The 18,427-nt window shown below is 41.7% G+C and overlaps 2 protein-coding genes across 2 annotated transcripts; one reads left to right on the forward strand and one right to left on the reverse strand.

Moving 5' to 3' along the window:
- Window positions 1-2,795: 2,795 nt before the first annotated feature.
- nsa2 (NSA2 ribosome biogenesis homolog (S. cerevisiae)) lies at window positions 2,796-6,967 on the reverse strand. The gene is made up of 6 exons (XM_036528891.1): window positions 6,828-6,967; window positions 6,124-6,311; window positions 4,088-4,238; window positions 3,826-4,005; window positions 3,426-3,618; window positions 2,796-3,053 (listed from the first exon to the last, which is right to left on the reverse strand). The coding sequence occupies exons 1-6, from the start codon at window positions 6,828-6,830 to the stop codon at window positions 2,986-2,988; spliced, it is 783 nt and encodes a 260-aa protein (XP_036384784.1). The 5' UTR covers window positions 6,831-6,967; the 3' UTR covers window positions 2,796-2,985.
- Window positions 6,968-7,374: 407 nt separating this feature from the next.
- On the forward strand, window positions 7,375-18,387 carry gfm2 (GTP dependent ribosome recycling factor mitochondrial 2). The gene is made up of 20 exons (XM_036529146.1): window positions 7,375-7,745; window positions 7,833-7,914; window positions 8,024-8,069; window positions 8,503-8,600; window positions 9,074-9,199; window positions 9,682-9,770; window positions 10,219-10,307; window positions 11,648-11,708; window positions 12,045-12,230; window positions 12,673-12,753; window positions 13,307-13,455; window positions 13,548-13,688; window positions 13,780-13,879; window positions 14,310-14,499; window positions 14,686-14,762; window positions 15,128-15,266; window positions 15,435-15,620; window positions 16,039-16,154; window positions 17,316-17,498; window positions 18,126-18,387. Exons 1-20 carry the CDS (start codon window positions 7,695-7,697, stop codon window positions 18,252-18,254), a joined length of 2,319 nt encoding a protein of 772 aa, XP_036385039.1. The 5' UTR covers window positions 7,375-7,694; the 3' UTR covers window positions 18,255-18,387.
- Window positions 18,388-18,427: the final 40 nt, after the last annotated feature.

Below are 18,427 nucleotides of genomic sequence, written 5' to 3' on the forward strand. Positions count from 1 at the left end.
ATAAACTAACAAACTATAGTTTGTGAGTTTATGACAGTTTAAGATTCATGGTGGAGAGAGAATCAAGGAAATATACAAATTGAAATGTTGTGCATTAAGAGATTCTCAGAGAACTGAAGAAATCAAGGACACTGCTTTTTTTTCACACTGTACTGATATTTTTTAGTCCAAAAAAAACAGGGCAGTAACACACAGTTGATTTTTTGTTACAAAATTTATTACACATTCACCATGTAAGGCTTTATTTTTTACTTTTGCTCTTGGTCTGTTTCACTGATTTTTGATGTTTGAAGAATGGCTCACCAAGTTTTGGTGTGTGAAGAGTAGTTCTCTTTTGACTGATATGTAGGTTCCTTTGTCATATCAAACTTTCAGAGGTTGAGTTAAAATACAGCTGTATCCAGTTTTGTTCATTGCATATTTACATGTCATCCTTTAGGTAATATTGATGGTACATACCTTTTTTAATGTGACTTAGCCAAATTTTTAATGTACTGGTACCAACAGCACCACTTTCTGTAGAATTTTCATTACATTTTGGCAAGGACAAATTCCAAGTATTCTTGTATGTCAGTTATTTTAGTAGCAAATGCAGAACTTTTCCAAACTGTGATTCTCTGGTAGCGAATAAAGTTTCCTGTTAAAAACTTATGTATATATCGGGTTTTTTTCTCCCCCTCACTTTGTAAAATGTAATACAGGGACAATTTCTGAGTTAGGTATATAATCTGTATATCTATGTATATATATTTCAAAATGAATGGTAAGGAAAGTATTCAAGTTGAATCTGCTGACTACATACAAAAACAGTGGACTTTCCAAGACTTAATAATTTTTCGTGTCCGCAAAAGAAAAAAAAATAAATATATATATAAACACACTTTGTTTATGGAAATGCCTTATATGCCGTTTTAGCAAAGTAAGACAATAAGAACATCTAAGAACCGGGCATTAAAAGCTCACAAGTGAAGCACTACTTTTCATGGCCATTTCACAAGCATCCTGTTTGATTCATTACGACCTGTTCCTTGCACACACCGCTCAGCCCTCTGGTTTGTTTCAGCACTAGTCTCATTCCACCTACAGGGGCCAGTCTCACTTCCTTATAGCACAGGTTAAAGGGATATGACTTCACCTGGGTCAGGTGGGTGGCTGTTCCAGTTTGTTGACTGAACACATTGCTACTGCTGTGTGCAGACCGAGCTTTTTATCTGTATTGTTTTTGTTGAAGACTATATTCATAGGCCTTCAGTAATACCGTGTCAGCTCAAAGGAGCTCAGGCAGCTGGCTTGTTACAAATTTATGAAAAGAACAGTACACCGCTACAGTGACCTTAAAATTACAGCTTTTGAATGTTTGTATATTAAAATATTGATGTGGTTTTGGTGGCATCAACTCAAAACATCGAGAAAATCTGTTGACTCAGTTGTTCATTTTCACTTTACTACCCTGAATGGAGAGGTGTAACAGTCAGGTGTTTTTCCCTGAACTGCAATTAAAATGTAACATCAGAAAACAATGTTCTGGCACTGTAAGTTATTGCCATGTACATAGGATTTTGAGGTGTTTGTGTGTAGGCCTTATCAGTGACAAGACAAAAAAGTGATTTGACAGAATTCACATTTATATACTAGATATATACTGTTTTGGTTGATGCATCAAGAATATGATGCATCCCAAATTTTTGCTATGGTTTCTGTGAACAAACTTTTTGAGAACTTGTAATTTGGCCAGGTTTTCATTTTTAAAACATAGCTTCAAGTTAATGAAACTGAATTATCACTAGACCAAAGCAAACAATAATGTTGGCTCATTAACAGTCCTGCAGAATTAATCAAGTGTGTTCACACAGTGTCAGAGACTGAGCTGCTTATGGGTGACGAATGCTTCATGAAACTAATACCCTGTCAGCCTTATGTTCAGTGACCTAAAAACAAAAATGCATGCCAGCAATGTTAGCTTTGCCATCTACTTCACAGCAAATGACAGGGAAAATAAATATATTTTGGCTTGTTATTCCTGTACAGCTGTGTGTTCAGTTAGATGAGATAAGGAGTGTACTGTGTGGACAGGTTTTATTGTATCATTGGCAGTTCAGTTATTTATGGTTATGCTTTGAAAGATGCTGCTGTTGACACTGTAGCCAAGGCAACCATAGCCTGCCACATGAAGAACAGGGAAGAATGGTTTACGCTGTATTGCTGTATGTGTTGGTATGACTCTATGTAAATTAAAAAATTACACAATTAGCCAGTGCCTGATGACTATAGTCACACATCACTTCCTAAAAAACTGTCAATTGCCTTACCTTTCCTTGTATGCTTTTTAAAGAGGGGTGGACCTCTTTAATTACACATACAAATAGTCTTAAAATTTATCTATAAACCACAGCTGGAAAGTTGCCTTCTCTGCAATGTCAAATTTTACATGCAAGTAAACACGAGGTTTGCTCCCAAGAGTGATTCCTTTTATGTGCCAGACATTAAGCTTTTGCTGAGCTCATTTTCTTCATATTGACTACATAACCCAAAACCACTTACAACTCGGTGATATAGTATAGTATATTCAGAAGATTCTCACTCCTGATTTAGAATCATTTGCCTTACAAATGTACTTCTCATAACTCATAAGGTCTCATAACCTACTTAGTATTGCACACTTGCATAATGTGAATATGGATGACCTGTCAAATGTTGTACTACCTCAAAATGAGACAGCCTGGATAAATAAATATTTAAAATGTTGAAGTATGCCTGATCTGCTGTATAACATTTAACAAAGTGAGTTACAGCAATGTGGAAAAAGAACTTTATTTCCTCCATATCCTCAGCAATAACTGCTTAGTCAAAGCATGGTGACATATTCCATGTCAGATGTTAAGAGCTGTAGTGGTCCACACAACATGGTGATGACCATGAAGTCCTGTTCAATGTCAAACCCAGTCCTTGCCTCTGTACGCCTGGCACAGTTCATCAAGAGTTCATTTACACAAGCAAAACCGCGTTAATGCAGCCGTCGTTTTCTGGGTTGTTTGTCACTTGTGCATATTTACCTGCAAGAGAAAATTGAAGTTAATGGCCTTTATTGAAACTGATTCTCACCCAAAATAGTGTCATGGATAAGAGGTTCTAACACACATACCATGCACCAAAAATGTTCATTTAAAATCACATACTGAACATTTCCTTTCACAAAGAACAAATCACAAAGGTTCAAAGTACTGCTGTCTCCCATGTAAGCTATAAATTACCGTTTTATTCTGCACTATAACAGTCAGGCTGCCTGCTGCTTTAAGAGGAAATCAGTCACTGCTGTGCAATAAAGGTCCTTCTGTCCCCCTGGCAACAGATTCAGAATTCCTGTTGACTTTGCGGGGCTGGTAATGTGAGCTTCGTCTTGACAAGATTTCAGAGCTGCCACTCACCCCAGATGACCTTGCCACCCTGCGTGACCAGGCCCAACTCGCTGACGTTCACCTCCAAGACCGTGCCCTTTGTGATCACCCCCAGGGTGGTGTACAGAGGCGACGATGGGTTCTTCTTCACGCCCAAAATGGGCAGGCAAAATGTTGCCTTCAGCTCCGGGTGTGTTACGTGAGCCTTCTTGAAACGTAAACCCTGCGGGCAAGGGGAGAATTAGCCATTTTCTCTTTGGGATCATAAATATACATTTTTTGCACAGTGCTGTGATTATATTCTTGATTACGTGATGAGGTGTATTAAAATATTAAGGAGGTTTGGTCAACATTCTAAACTTTTGCTTCAGGACTGATCTTGTTTTTAATAAAACACTAAACCTGACATATCACCTGGCGCAACGCTTACCATGGGTCTGATGAATCTTTCGTATTTGGGCGGCTTGCGGGTGAATCCGTCTCCCACGAAGCAGACTTTGGTAACCATCCTCTTCCATGCCTTCTTCTGCCTCTTCCCCGTGCGGATGACTTTGAGGACCTCCGTCTCCCCCTGGGCTCGGACCTTCGGCAGCGGCACTTCCCATTTACCCTGTGGAGGAGGAGAGCTTGCTACCCTGTTTCGCTGTACTTGACGGTGGCTATATCATGCTGGTGAATACACTGGGACTCACAGCTTTCTCTTTCCTCTTCTGCTTGATCATGTTGGAGAGGACCTTGGCCCGGGACTGGCCCTCTCGGTCCAGCAGGTATGCTGGCACGGCTCCCTGGGGGGTCTTCTCGTCATTCTTCTGCTTTGTCTTCCTCTGCTCGTGCATTTTGATGCTGCAGTAACACAAAGGGAGGCACAAAAGTGATCTCATGAGATCTGATAATCGTGGCTTAGAAGTGAATGTGAATGACCTAGCAATGTGTTGGCTATCAGTATGGGATACACTCAGTTCTGACCATGGATTAGTTGATGGCTGAGAAGGGCAGTTATCAATTAATTGTTAACGGAGAAAGTAATTTATTTTTCTTTTGACAGAATTTTGCTGATGAAAAATTCATTTTCACACAGATCAAGATAAAACAAAAACAACAAAACAAACAAATGTGGCCTGCTTGATATGCTTTAGGCTTCCTTGTGCACTTAGCAAGTTAATGCAAGCTCTGTCATCAAGCTTCATCACAGCAAGCCAGTCAGAAAATCCTAACAACGATGAATAAGAAACTACATTTATTTAACGGAACAAGGTGTTTCGTTTTGCAAATACTTTTCAAAATAAACACTACTTAAGAAAATAATGTGTTTCCACATAATAAGGAATAGTCCTCAGAGAGTCTTCATAATTAACAAAGCGCATTTCACCCTTTTGTCATAATAGGTAAATTTCATACCACTTTGGTAACATTAACATTGTCTGTCAGGCTAATCTAACATTACTGCTGCTGGCTAGCTCAGGTGGAAATAAAAAGTTTTGTTTTAGTTTTTGTGTAAAAGTCTAAAACCTAAAGAATTCGCTCAATTAAGTAAGTTGGACCACACTGCAATGCCTTTCTGCATTATTAACAGTCATGCTGAGTTGTTCTTCTTCTGTGGATGTACTGATCAGTTTAGACTGACTTTAAAGGTACGTTATGTTAAACAATCTACCATAACAATATACTGGTATAATTAAATAAGTCTCACATTATTACATAGAAATGAATAATCTAACAGCAATACCTGAATTGAATTAAAGTTATTTTTCTATCACGGCATTATTTTCTCTGCAATCACATACTCTTGCTTGTAAAACACATTGTTCCACACACTACTCCTGTGAAAGCTATCCATCTTTTAAACTGAAAAGCTTGGAATAACAAAGAAAGCTCCACCTCTCTTAGCATATCACCCAGTATCACCCACAAATATTAAATGGGCCACTTATTTTTAACAGTTTGGGAGAATTTCTGTTGGTTTGCTTTTACTATTGACATATGCGCTGGCAACTGACAGTTGATCAATTGGCAGATTAAGTGGTAGATAGTAGAGATGTCACCAAAGTAATTTTTCCAAGTACTGTTAGCCTTGCAAAAGTTATTATTTGGGGCGTCATACAGATCCAGGCCTCTACAGTGCAACTAGAACAGGGTGCAGGAATAGGGTTGGTAACTGAAAGATTGCTGGTTTGATTCTCCAAATCTATTCACAGATTCACAAATCTGTTAAATGTCAATTATTGCAATTTATCGTATGATCGTAGTTTATGACTGTATGTATGCCAACAGCAAAAGATGAGAGTTAGGTACACAGCTTTTATGAGTGAAAACCATGGGGCACTTCAACATCAAAAGTTGACATCAAATTTGCCAAAACACTATGTTCTCCTTTTTTGACCTGGGACCCTGTGTTTCTTGGAATGAAATGTTTACAGTATTCAAACCCTAAAATCTTACAAACTGTCAAATATTTAAAAAGGCATTCTTTATCCAGGTAAGTATTTACTGTAGCATTTCAGGTTGATTTAGGGGGATTAGTTATTAGTTATTAGTCTCTACACCTGCTGACTTGATCATTGTGAAGCAGTCCAGTCACATTTGACGCACTGCAATGTCTTGACAAGCCAGGAACTAATGAGACTGACCATCACCCAAACAATGAACGCTGAGCCCACGTACTGGCAAAGCATCACCAGTAACCCTCTTGCATCAGAGCAGACTGCTATTTTCCGGCGGCAGTACTCACGTCTTCTTCATCTGTATCTTCTCTGCGTGCCTCTGCTTGTGGTAAAGTTTGGCCTTAAGACCGATCATCTTCCTGGCTTTGTGTGAACGCTCATGGGCTTCACGACCCTCCTTCTTCCTCTTCTTCTCATGATGGTCCAGGCGGTAGCCATGCCGTTTACGGTGTAACTCGATGTGCTCGTTCTGAGGCTGTGAGAGACAGGGCAAAGCTGCAGTGTCAGTCCGTCTCTTCCGAAATACAACTGAGCCAAATCCTTATCTCACAGACGTAGCGACAGACAGTTCAAACCGAGCTCACAGTGGACAGATGGCAAGCTAGCTAGTATTGTCGCTGATACAGCTATAGTGTTTAGCTAATTAAGGTACCTGATTAACAACAGCAACACTTCATAGCAAGGAAAGCAGCTGGCTAGCTAACGTCTCTTTGATAAAGAACAAGTCACAACTATGTTATTAGCTACATCCAAAACATTCGATCTAGCTAAGCGATGACACTGTTCTTACTAACGGACAAGCAAAAAGTGTATTCAAACACATTCTGACTGGATTATCAGGCAGATACGTTTAACCAGAGGTAAATTTAATGAATTATGCTATCGCTACCTACTCAGCTAGAAACATTGACCGAAACGCCAACAGTCGCTCAGCCACGTGCTAACTTTTAAATTAAAACATAGCATATAAATGAAGCATCATTCATCTTACCATGTTGGTTTGTGCAGGTCAGTTATTCCGATAATAAAACGTAACAAATTGGGTAGGGATTGTTTCGAAATTTGACTTCTTTTATTGCTTTTTACTTAAGGCCTGGGATTCCTGATGTTGTTTTTTTCCCAGCCCGGACTTAAAAGGAAGTACAGCAACGAAAATCGTCCGATCATCGGTACAACACCGGAAGTATCGTCATCAAAGGAACAAAATTTTGTTATAACTCTTCAGCACTTCATGTTGTCCTACAATCAAGCTCTGTTTCCTGTCATTTTTAAATATAAAATTAAATGCTAATTATAACTGAATTAAAATTAAACGAGTTTGTCTGGATTCTTTTATCCCATTTCAGAGACCAGAACTGTAAAGCAAAGAACAAGGTTTCCAGTGGATTTATTATGGCTGAACACTGCATCAGATAACGTGACGTAAATGTCATGCATAGTGTCAATTCAGTGTAACTTGCTGTAATCTCACTAGTTTCATAATTGACAATGAAAATAAATCTTATTTTATGCTAGACGGTCCTGTAACGGTCGTTGTTTTCAGGGCACTCAGTGTAATATAGTGTCACGAGCTTGCTTTCTAATTTCTTAGGTAGGCAAGTAGATATGAAACTAGTTTGCTAGCTTGCTTTGATAACATTGGCTAGACGCTAAGATATAACTAACAAGCTAATTAAACTAGCTTTTATCGTGTTATTAGCTAGCTAGCATACTGTTTTAGGAGTACACAAGATAGTCGGGTAGATCTTGACGTCTGTTGTGGTAAATGCCATAGTTTTAATTCAATAAAATGTTTACACAAGCAAGCTAGAAATATTTACTCATTATAGAAGACAAGCAGTTGGAATAATCGCCAGTGATGCTATTCCGAACGACAATGGCCTGGAGGTCTTTCGATGGTCTTGTTGGGGTAAGGTAAAACAGTTTTTAAAAAATCAGTCCATTTGCTTCATTGAAATTTGGTCAACATTAACATTTGTTCTACCCAACATCTCAGTGTACACGGCGTTTGAAGAGTGGAGCTCAAACATGGTGCAGATGGAGACTACAGGCAAAAAGGAGCTACATCTTTCTACCAGGTGCATTAGCTGTCTGCATACATTTCTGCGAGTGGATGCCTGAAAATAAAATGGTAGAATTCAACAATAATATGTCTTACAAAGCCAGGTATCATTTTGTGTCTTTTAGATGATGTGAAATCAGTGCGTGCAGTGATCAACCCGGATGTATCTAAGTAAGTAGTTATCTATATTCCTTTATCAGCTACAGTGGTGGCATGTCTGCAGTATTCATTCTCACACTAACCCTCTTCATCAGTAGCAACATGGCATTTTTGAATTGACACTGTTTGATGTTTATCAGCTGAGTAAATCAAACATGCAACTACCTGTACTTAATCATTGGATGTTTTGTAATGTCACAATATTAAGATATGCGCAGTGTCTGAGCTGGAGGAAGCAAGGAGACATCAGTAAAGTTGATGTACTTGTCATACAATATACTTAGTTGTTTGTCAAGGCATCTTCATTCTATCCATTCAATGGTGGATAAGATAAGTCTAACATAATTCAAAACGGTTCCTCCAACAGTGCTACACTGATAGAGCTTTGGCTCCTTTTTTCCAGTGTGCCATTTCTGACAGTGCTTACCCCGACTTTGTGTTTTAGAATCCGCAATATTGGCATCATGGCTCACATAGATGCTGGCAAGACGACTACCACAGAGAGAATGCTGTATTACTCTGGATACACCCGTGCATTGGGAGGTGTGGCTGTCCGTTATCACTGGCTCTTTGATTAAACCGTATACATTAGGCGAGCAAATACTCAGCCATGGATGCTTTAAGTCACCGGGTTTTCATTCCCGGTGAACATTTACAGAATGGAACACGTAACCAAGAAGTATAGACAAAGTGAAACACATCGATCCAAGTATTTGAAAATGCAGCATGTTTGTACAGTACTCATGACAGGCCTGTTTTTTTTGTATTATTTGTTGAGTTGACTTTCCACAGTGAGTTAGTTATGCTGATTATGATTTGTACACTTCAATGTTTTTATCTGTGAACCTGAGTTGGACACTGCTGTCACAATGCTCCTTAATTGCTGCAATGGCTTGTCAGCTGTATAAATTTAATTTGTAATATGTAAATTGTGCAGTATCTCTGGATGAGACCATCATTCAAGAATCTAAATAACATCAGTTTAATACACACTACGATGTTTTATGTGTTCCTAGATGTTGATGATGGAGACACAGTTACAGATTATATGGCGCAGGAGAGAGAGAGGGGAATCACTATACAGTCAGCTGCTGTTACCTTTGACTGGAAAGAGCATAGAATCAACTTGATAGACACTCCAGGTATGGGATCCTCATAAAATTTATCACATGATTGTTGATAAAATATATGTGAATCGTACGTTAAAGCTCTGCTATGGTGTAGAAATGACATCTTTAGAGTTCTTCCCCACCAAAACGCCAAAATGCTTTCTTACGCAGTAGAAATAATGCTGCCCCCCGGTGGTCATTATTCGTATTTTCAGTTTAATGAAAGCAGTCCACTACGTAGTCATCGGCAATCATCTGGTATTTATTACACAAACAGTGTACAATACAGTGATTGTGTTTTACTTGACTCAGTACTCTTGTGCACAAACATGTTATTAGTTTGGAATCAAATACTCTAGCAAGTAACGGTCTTATATGTGATTTGATCATAGTAAACAACATTTTCTAATGACTCAGCAATGAGGTTTGCCCCCTGGTGGCCATCATGAGCTAGGTCGGTTTTAGCCGAACAAACAGGCTGAAGGGGCGAGTCTGGTATTTCCTGTGGTTTCCAGGGCATGTGGATTTTACAGTGGAAGTGGAGCGGGCTCTGCGGGTTCTGGATGGTGCCGTGGCTGTGTTCGATGCCTCAGCTGGTGTGGAGGTGCGTCAGACTCGGACCCAACATTTCACTTATGTTTCAAACTTGCAAACAGGAATTTCATCCTTCAGCTTAGCTGTCGGCCGTTAATTTTGAATAACACATTTAAGAGAGCAATGCTGCTGTTTTACATACGCAACACTGTAATTCCACAGTTTAAGACTGAAATATAAGTTAACAGATATGCTGCATAAAATAATACCCTAAACTGTCATAATATCCATAAAGTGTCATAAATGGTAGTTTATAACTTGAATTCTTTCAGTTAGATGCTTCTCAAATTGGATATACATATGTACACATATAGTAATGTATATGCTGAAATGTATGTTTTGTTGTGGTAGACAAGAGACTCTGCCATGACAGCTGAATAATCATATTCATCTGTGTGTGTGTGTGTGTGTGTGTGTGTGTATGCGTGTGTGTGTGTGTGTTCTGTGGGCGACTCCAGGCTCAGACACTCACAGTTTGGCGACAGGCTGACAAGCATCAGGTGCCGCGTATCTGTTTCCTGAACAAGATGGACAAACCAGCAGCCAGGTGAGCATCCCTTAGCACAGAATATTCAGAATCCCAGCGTTATCTGGTATTCATCCGGAGCCATCTTCACCATGTGCAGAGTTTGGGGGGTGGGGGGGTGGGGCGGGGCATTGCCTCCTCTAGCGGCTGAAATATGTCACTACATTCAGTCTGAAGTAGGTCCAATAAAAATATGTCTTGTATATACAGTGTGTATATATGTATGTGTGTGTATATATATATATATATATATATATCTTTTGTGCATTCAGTGATTCAGCTAGCTATCTTTCTGGTTATTTAACATATATATTTTACAACCCTACTGTAACAACAGGTGACACTGTTGCTGAGCATTTTCTAATTGCGTGTGTGTGTGTGTGTGTGTGTGTGTGTGTGTGTGTGTGTGCACTATAAGTTGGATATGAGTGAGTATGCATATTTCATAATTTTCAATTTAACACGAAATTGGTTCATGTGGACACTAAATGTTTTAGAAGAGTACATGGAAAATGAAAGCATAACAGTATAATATAAAGAAATTGATATTTCACTTTCACATTTCAGACTTTAACGTTATGGTTGCCAGTGCGCATCAGTTGTGTGTGCGCATGTGTGAAAGACAAATACCCTACGTAAGCCTATGTGTGACATAGTACAAAGTGGTCAGAAACTGTGTTGTTTGGCTTTATGGCAAGCTCGGCACTATTGTCTTCTGTTACTGTATGTATATGCGTAACACGCCACGCAATAGTTGGACTATATACTGATGTCAGTTAAAAAATGTTTGCCCCCCCCCCCCCCCCCCCCCAGTGCAAATGTCAAACTCCGCCTATGATCTTCACTAATCCAGGATCGAAACATTCAGTAGAACAGAACATAAGTATGACAAGGTTTGATTTTCTGGAACTGAGGTGGCAGTGTGTATAAATTGTCAGTACTCCATTATCCTGTTTTTGTGTTCATGGATTATGTTTAGTAATCCATTAAACAGTGGGCAGCAGTGTAGCACAGTGGTTAAGGAGCAAGACTGGTAATTGAAAGGTTTCTGGTTAGATTCCCCACGGGGGCACTGCTGCTCTACTCCTGGGCAAGGTACTTAACCCACAACTGCCGCAGTAAATATCCAGCTGTGTAAACGATAACAGTATTAAAAAAAACCCATAATTGATGGAAGTTGTTCTAGATAAGAGTGTCTGCTAAAATGCCAATAAGGTAATAATGTAATGTAATGTTTAACATAATGGCATCTTTTCCATTTAAGATGCAGATATCAAAACGATTACACAGAGCATTAGCTAAATTGACCAAACATTGAGAATTAAAATTTGGATAAGCACTTCTGGAAATGTTTTTTTCAGCTTGCCTTATTCAATTGAGAGCATAAAGAAGAAACTGAAAGCCAATCCAATCCTGCTGCAGGTAAATGTCCCCCCAGAACCTTTTATTTAGTTTCATTACAGTCAGGAAATATATATATATATATATATATATATATATATATATATATATATATATATATATATATATATATATATATATATATATAAATGTAGGGAATGAAATGTCATTCCCATTAATTGTGTCATAAATTCTTGTATCTACAAATGTAAGAAACTAATTAATGTGCCTTTGACCTGATATTCAGGATTTTTAGAATGTGAGGCTACTCATAACACTGGCACAGTTCACTCTTGTGCTGTAATGCTGCTGTTCATATTCTAAGAGCGCTGGAATAAGTTTCAGACTTCTCCACAGATTCCCATCGGCAGTGGTAAAGGCTTCACGGGATTGGTCGATTTGATCACCAACGAGCGAATGACGTGGGATGGCAAATCCAGGGCTGAGGATGGCCGAGTGTTTGAGAAGAGACCACTCAGCTCGTCAGACAGCACGGAACTCCTGCAAGAGGCCAAAGAGGCCAGGAGCAGCCTGATAGAGCAGGTAAGGAGAACACACAGCAAAACTACCACCCCCACAGGGACTTTTTGGATTACATTTGAAAAGATTTTTTATGTTTAACAAACGACAAACGTTAATTGTCAAACAACATCAGTATCCAGTTCCTCTTTCATCAGATAGAGGGGTCCTGACTCATCTCTTTATTGAGCTGTGAAGCTCTCTGTACTTTACCATGTCTCAGCTAAACAGTCTGTTGGAGAAATAAGTTCTTTAAAAGGTACTGAATTTCTGTTGAAGCCATGTATCCGTTGCTGTTTATGGTGAGAAGTAATTAAAGCAGAAATCCTGGAAAGCACCTATTATAAATAGTTTGTTGTTTAATAAATAAGGTTGCGTAATAAATAATTGCCTACGCCTGAAGTAACCGAGGTAAAAGTGTAACAGGGGTTGACAGAAGTGAGGATCACATGACTGCTGTTTACAGGTGGCTGATCTGGATGATGAGTTTGCAGAGCTGTTGCTGGGGGAGTTCGGGGAGAACTTTGACGCCGTGCCTTCTGAGCAGGTGAGGAGTGATAGCACACCTTAACGCATTACGCAAGGCCAGCATGCTGCACGTGATGTACAGTTTGGCCAAAGGGTGTGCGGTTTATTCCAGCCCCCCCCCCATGAAGAAGGAAGAAAACAATTCTTGCGGCAGAATATTATTCTTATGTGGGCATAAAACTGGGCGTGACATTCAGTTATTAAGTTTGCTGGTCTTCTTGTTTGAATGTGAAATTTACCTTAAATGTGTCTCTGTGTTTCAGAACATGAGAAAAAATACAGCTATAGACCAATTCAGAGCCACATGCTCCTGTCAAAAAAGAATGTAGCAAGCGTCAGTGTGCCTGTATAAACATTGCCCAGTGTTCAGCTGTAGGAAAGAATTTTGCTAGCTGTGCGCCTTGTTTGTGTTCAGCTTTGGGACCGAATACAGCAGGCGGTATGCCTTCTCTGTGTTCAGCTGCAGGACAGAATCTTGCAGGCAGCGTACGCGTCCGTGTTGGCCTATGCGCTCACTGTGGGACAGCCCGTTTTAAGCATGCACTCTCTGTTGTCTCTGTTGTCGTGCTCAGCTCCAGGCGGCGGTGCGTAGGGTGACTCTGGCGCGTAAGGGGGTTCCCGTGCTGTGCGGGAGCGCTCTGAGGAATAAAGGGGTGCAGCCCCTGCTGGACGCCATCACCGCATACCTGCCGGCCCCCCATGAACGCCACCACGACATGGTGTGAGTGCATCGCTATCTGTGCGCCGATGTTAGGCGCTCTGTCGCGCAGACCTCTTAGCTCCTCCCCTTTTCCTCCACTGCTTGTCACGCAGGAGGTGGTACAAGGACGACCTGTGCGCCCTGGCGTTCAAAGTTGTGCATGACAAGCAGCGGGGGCCTCTGGTGTTCGTGCGCATCTACTCGGGGACCATGAAGCCGCAGTCGGCCGTCCACAACATCAACAGGAACACCACGTAGGTCTGCCGGACGCCGGCTGCCGGCCGCCCGGAGGCGGAGCCGCCTGCCGCGGCACTGGTCTCATTGTGCGTTTCTGGGCCTCCGCAGGGAGAGGATGAGCCGCCTGCTGCTGCCGTTTGCCGACCAGCATGTCGAGATCCCATCGCTGACGGCGGGAAACATCGCCCTCACCGTGGGCCTGAAACAGGTGGGCCCCTCCATAAACTCCTCCACTCTCTCTTTTCTGTCTCTTATCCTCTGTCTGTCTCTCTTTTTAGCTCCGTCACTCTTTATCTGTCTTTCTCACCCTCCCTCCCTTTCTCTCACCCCGTCCCCCCTTTCTCCCTCTCTCCTTCTCTCTTTTACCCCTCCCTCTCTCTTTCTCACCCTTTCACCCTCTCTCGCACCCTCTATCTCTTTCTCACCCTCCTTCTCTCTCTCTTACCCTCCCCTCTTTCTTTTTCTCACCCATCCTCTTTCTTTCTCACACCCCCTTTCTGGCCAACCCTCTCTCTCTCTTGCCCTCCCTCCCTCTCTATTTCTCACCCACCCTCTCTCTCTCTCATTCGCCCCCCTTATCTTTCTCACCCATCCGCTCTCTCTGATTCTGGATGACCTTGTGTTTGATTCTGTCCTAGACGGTGACAGGGGACACCATTGTTTCCTCCAAGTCGTCTGCTGCAGCTGCTGCCCGCCGGGCCCTGAAGGAGGGTGGGAGGAAGGGGGGCTTAGACAGGGAGGCAGGCAGCCTTGTCCTGGCTGGGGTGGAAGTCCCAGAGCCTGTCTTCTTCTGCACCATCGAACCCCCCTCCATGGCCAAGCAAAGCGGTGAGGACCTCACGAGCACTGCTTTGCTCCTGGTATTGGGTTACTACCCACTGAATGGAGAAGATCGTCATTATAATTAATTGGATGCACTATATTTAGAGGAATTTTCATGGGTAAAGGTTACAAGGTTATGGTGGTGCGCTTTGAGTAACTGAACTGCAGTCCTCTTCTCTCTGATTGGTTAAGACTTGGAGCATGCTCTGACATGTCTGCAGAGGGAGGACCCCAGCCTGAAAGTAAAGACAGACCCAGACTCAGGACAGGTGATGATCTTGCAGCAAACACCTAGCCATTGATAGACAGTCCCACGTAAAGCACAGTTTTACTATTATCTGACCTTAAAAAATATGGTCACCATTAGGATGCAAAATTATAATAATAAAATATATATATAAACAATATATGAACAATAAAGCTCATACCAGATGTAATTTATTATTTTAAAACTTGCCTAATGGAGCTGTTTAGAAATGGCTATTTATAGGGTCTTAATATCAACATTGTGGTCATTGTGGTAAGGTGGCAGATGAGTATCAGTAATAGGACTGTGTTTACAGGAGCAAAACACATAACTGAACTGTGTATTAAAAAAGTAAGGTATTAATATTTTTTCCTGATTGATTCCTAGACTATTCTTTGTGGAATGGGTGAACTCCATATTGAGATCATTCATGACCGGATCAGAAGAGAGTACGGCATTGAGACTCACCTGGGTCCCCTGCAAGTGGCATACAGGGAAACCGTCCTTGAGGCCGTGTCCACAACGGGTATGTGTGTGCTTGTGTGTGTGAGCGTGCTTGTGTGTGTGCAAGTGTCTTTGTGCATGTGTAGTTGTGTGTAAGTGAGCGAGTGAGCGAGTGAGTGAATGTGTGAGTGTGTGTGAATGAGTAAGTGAATGAAACACACTATGTCTCTGCCTGTGTGGTTGCGCGCAGACACTCTGGACCGGACGCTAGGGGACAGGAGACACGTGGTGACAGTGGAGCTGGCTGTGAGCCCGTGGGCAGAGACGAGTTCCAGCACTTCCTGTGACATCACCTATGAGGACAGTGTGGAGGGTCAGCTCTCTCCTGATGTCAGAGAGGCTGTGGAGAACGGAGTACACAGCTCGTATCTCCAAGGTAAAGTGCATTACCACTAATACACCATGTGACAAAGCCATGACTTGCATTAGATCAAAGTCATACTGACTCAGGTGTTACTGGAATTCATAATATGTGGTCCATCCTGTTGAAAATTACATGCAGTCATTCTATTTTTCACAGCGGTGGTTTGTATGAACTTTTACGAACTGTTACCAACACACATTATTAACTACGTCAATACCCCTATATTTGATCATACGTTGTACACGTTCTAAACAGTAAAACATACAGTACTAAATGAAAATACCCACTTGGTCCATGTTTTGGAACACAGAGCTTTCACACTCCGAAAGTGTAGTGAGATGGTCCAAGATTTAGTCATGGGAGGATGGGAATGAACCGGGTTTAAGTGTGTGAGTGCTGCAGTCACAGTGATCGCATGTACCCGTTACAGGTCCACTGCTCGGCTTCCCCGTGCTGGGGGTGATGACCACTGTCCAGTTCGTCAGCGTCCAGCCCGGAACCTCCCTGGCCATGGTGTCTGCGTGTGTGTCGCGCTGCATGCTGAAGGTGAGGTCTGCGTCGTCGTGGGCTACCGCGATGCTCCGTTTAGTCTCACGCGTGAGCACGATGGCTTATTTCCGAAATGGACACTACCTACAGTATGCAGGGATATAAATCCGTGGTGGCCCCACCATGTAAAATGGACCCATCCAGATGGGCCAGCTCACTCATTCTCATATCCAAGAGTTGGGGACATTCTAGTGATGTCTTAAGACCAAGGTTTGACTAACTCTGACAGTTTAACCACACCAGGAAGAGTTTATCATATGTCAAAAGAAGACATAGAAGAAGTCTCAGACACGTGTATGAGTGTGTGAGTTCAGCAGAATACTGTCTATGGAATGTAGCCCCTTTTTTTAAGACTGCTGTTCCAGTTTTGAGTTTCAGTGAAATTCACTTGACATGACGGTGTCTGTAGCATGTATGGATCAGAAGTTTGTGTCTTTTAGGTAACCTTGGTAGGTTCAAAAACGTATAACCAGTCCTACTTTATTCAGTCATATCTCAACAGCTATTTTAGACTTTGTTTTGCCAATTTTGCCAATCAGCCTTCCTCTGTGGGAGGTTTCTTTATGCCTAGCTGCAGGGCAATTGTAAAGGGTCATGTAAATTACATGTTAATTTCATGTGGAATAACTCAAATCTGCATTGTAACACAATGGTTAATAACATGAAAGAAATTTTCTATTTAATGCTAGACAATTCAGTGCAGAGCAAACCAGATTCTGCAGATTCTGATATTTTCTCATTCCTGGGTCTGTTGGGCCACAATGTATGATGGTAGTAGATGGTTAACATAGGTGAAGATTTTTTTTTGATATTTGCAGAGCAGTGGTTTTAGCTGATTATACCCAATTAGTTGTTTGTTTGTTGAAGACCATATAACAATCACTAGAACAACTAATTAATTGTGAGCAGTTACCCTAAATGCAATCTGTATTGTTAATCTAAGAAACACAAATGAACATAGCAACATAGAAATTATAGCCTGCTTAGTTGGAAACCACAGGTATAATTTGTTTTTGTTGGCAACCACAACCATAACCGAACAATTACATTCCTAGTTCTGCGTGAACACTTTCATCACGAAAGCCCGTGCTGGCGGCAGCGCTGTGAGCAGCGCGGCTCCCGCGAGAGTGTGGCACTGTGCCCTCTGTTTACCCTCAGGCTCTGAAGCTGGCGGGCGGGCAGCTGCTGGAGCCCCTGATGAGCCTGGAGATCACCCTCGGGGAGGAGCACCTGAGCCCTGTGCTGGCGGACCTGGCGCAGAGACGTGGGGCCATCCACGACATCCAGACCCGGCACGACAACAAGGTGGTGCTGGCCTCCGTGCCCCTGGCAGAAATGATGGTGGGTGTGGCAACCGAGGGCATCTCCACAGGCACATTTAGCCCCGATCCTGAGAGGCTGTATAACCTGGGCATGTGCCAGCCACAGTCATAGGAGTTACTGGTTAACAGAAAAATGGAATGTTGGGTGTGGTTCTTAGAACTGTGATTTCAGCATTTTTTTTTGTTGTTGTGCGGTTTAGCTAAATGCTTGGATGTGATTTGAAATTACAGAAATTACAAAGTTGGTTTTCCCAGTTGAAAAATGTTGCCTTGACGCTCAAGTATAACGTGTCAAACTATAATTTTGTTTTAATTTAAAAGCACTGATGGCATTCTGCCTCAAATGGCAAAATTCTCCTGGAGGGTAACATTCATTAACGTTAACATGAGTATAACATGAGAGTACCAACACTTCAGATGCATTCCATGTTTGAAGAACTTGGCTAAGGCTATTTGTCAATAAAAAGAAAATGTAAATGTCCATTTAATCCCTTTATTTGGAACTCCGCTCTTAAAAATAAACCTCTTAGAAGATCAGATTGGATCGTGGATCAATATGAATCAGATATGTGAAGCGTACTGTACAAACAAGAGTTTGCAACCTTGCATCTTCATTGTTCTAAAATGAATTTTGCTTTCGACACAGGGCTACTCCACCGTCCTACGCACTTTGACCTCAGGGAATGGCACCTTCTCCCTGCAGCTGTCCAGTTATGAGGCCATGAGCTCCCAGGACCAAAATACCCTCCTCAGGAAAATGGGAGGGCTGGTGTGACACGCCCCTGGAGGTACAAGGCTTTGCAGTACATACCTCAGCAGTGGAAGCTGGTGAACATCATACCTGGACAAGCTTGAGTCACCTCACCAGACTGCTAAGGGACAATTCCAAAGAACTGTGCATTACGGGCACATGAGCTTTTGTATGAGAAATATTTATTGCCCTAAACG

This window comes from Megalops cyprinoides, chromosome 5, assembly GCF_013368585.1.
Source record: "Megalops cyprinoides isolate fMegCyp1 chromosome 5, fMegCyp1.pri, whole genome shotgun sequence".
Taxonomy (NCBI): Eukaryota; Metazoa; Chordata; class Actinopteri; order Elopiformes; family Megalopidae; genus Megalops; species Megalops cyprinoides.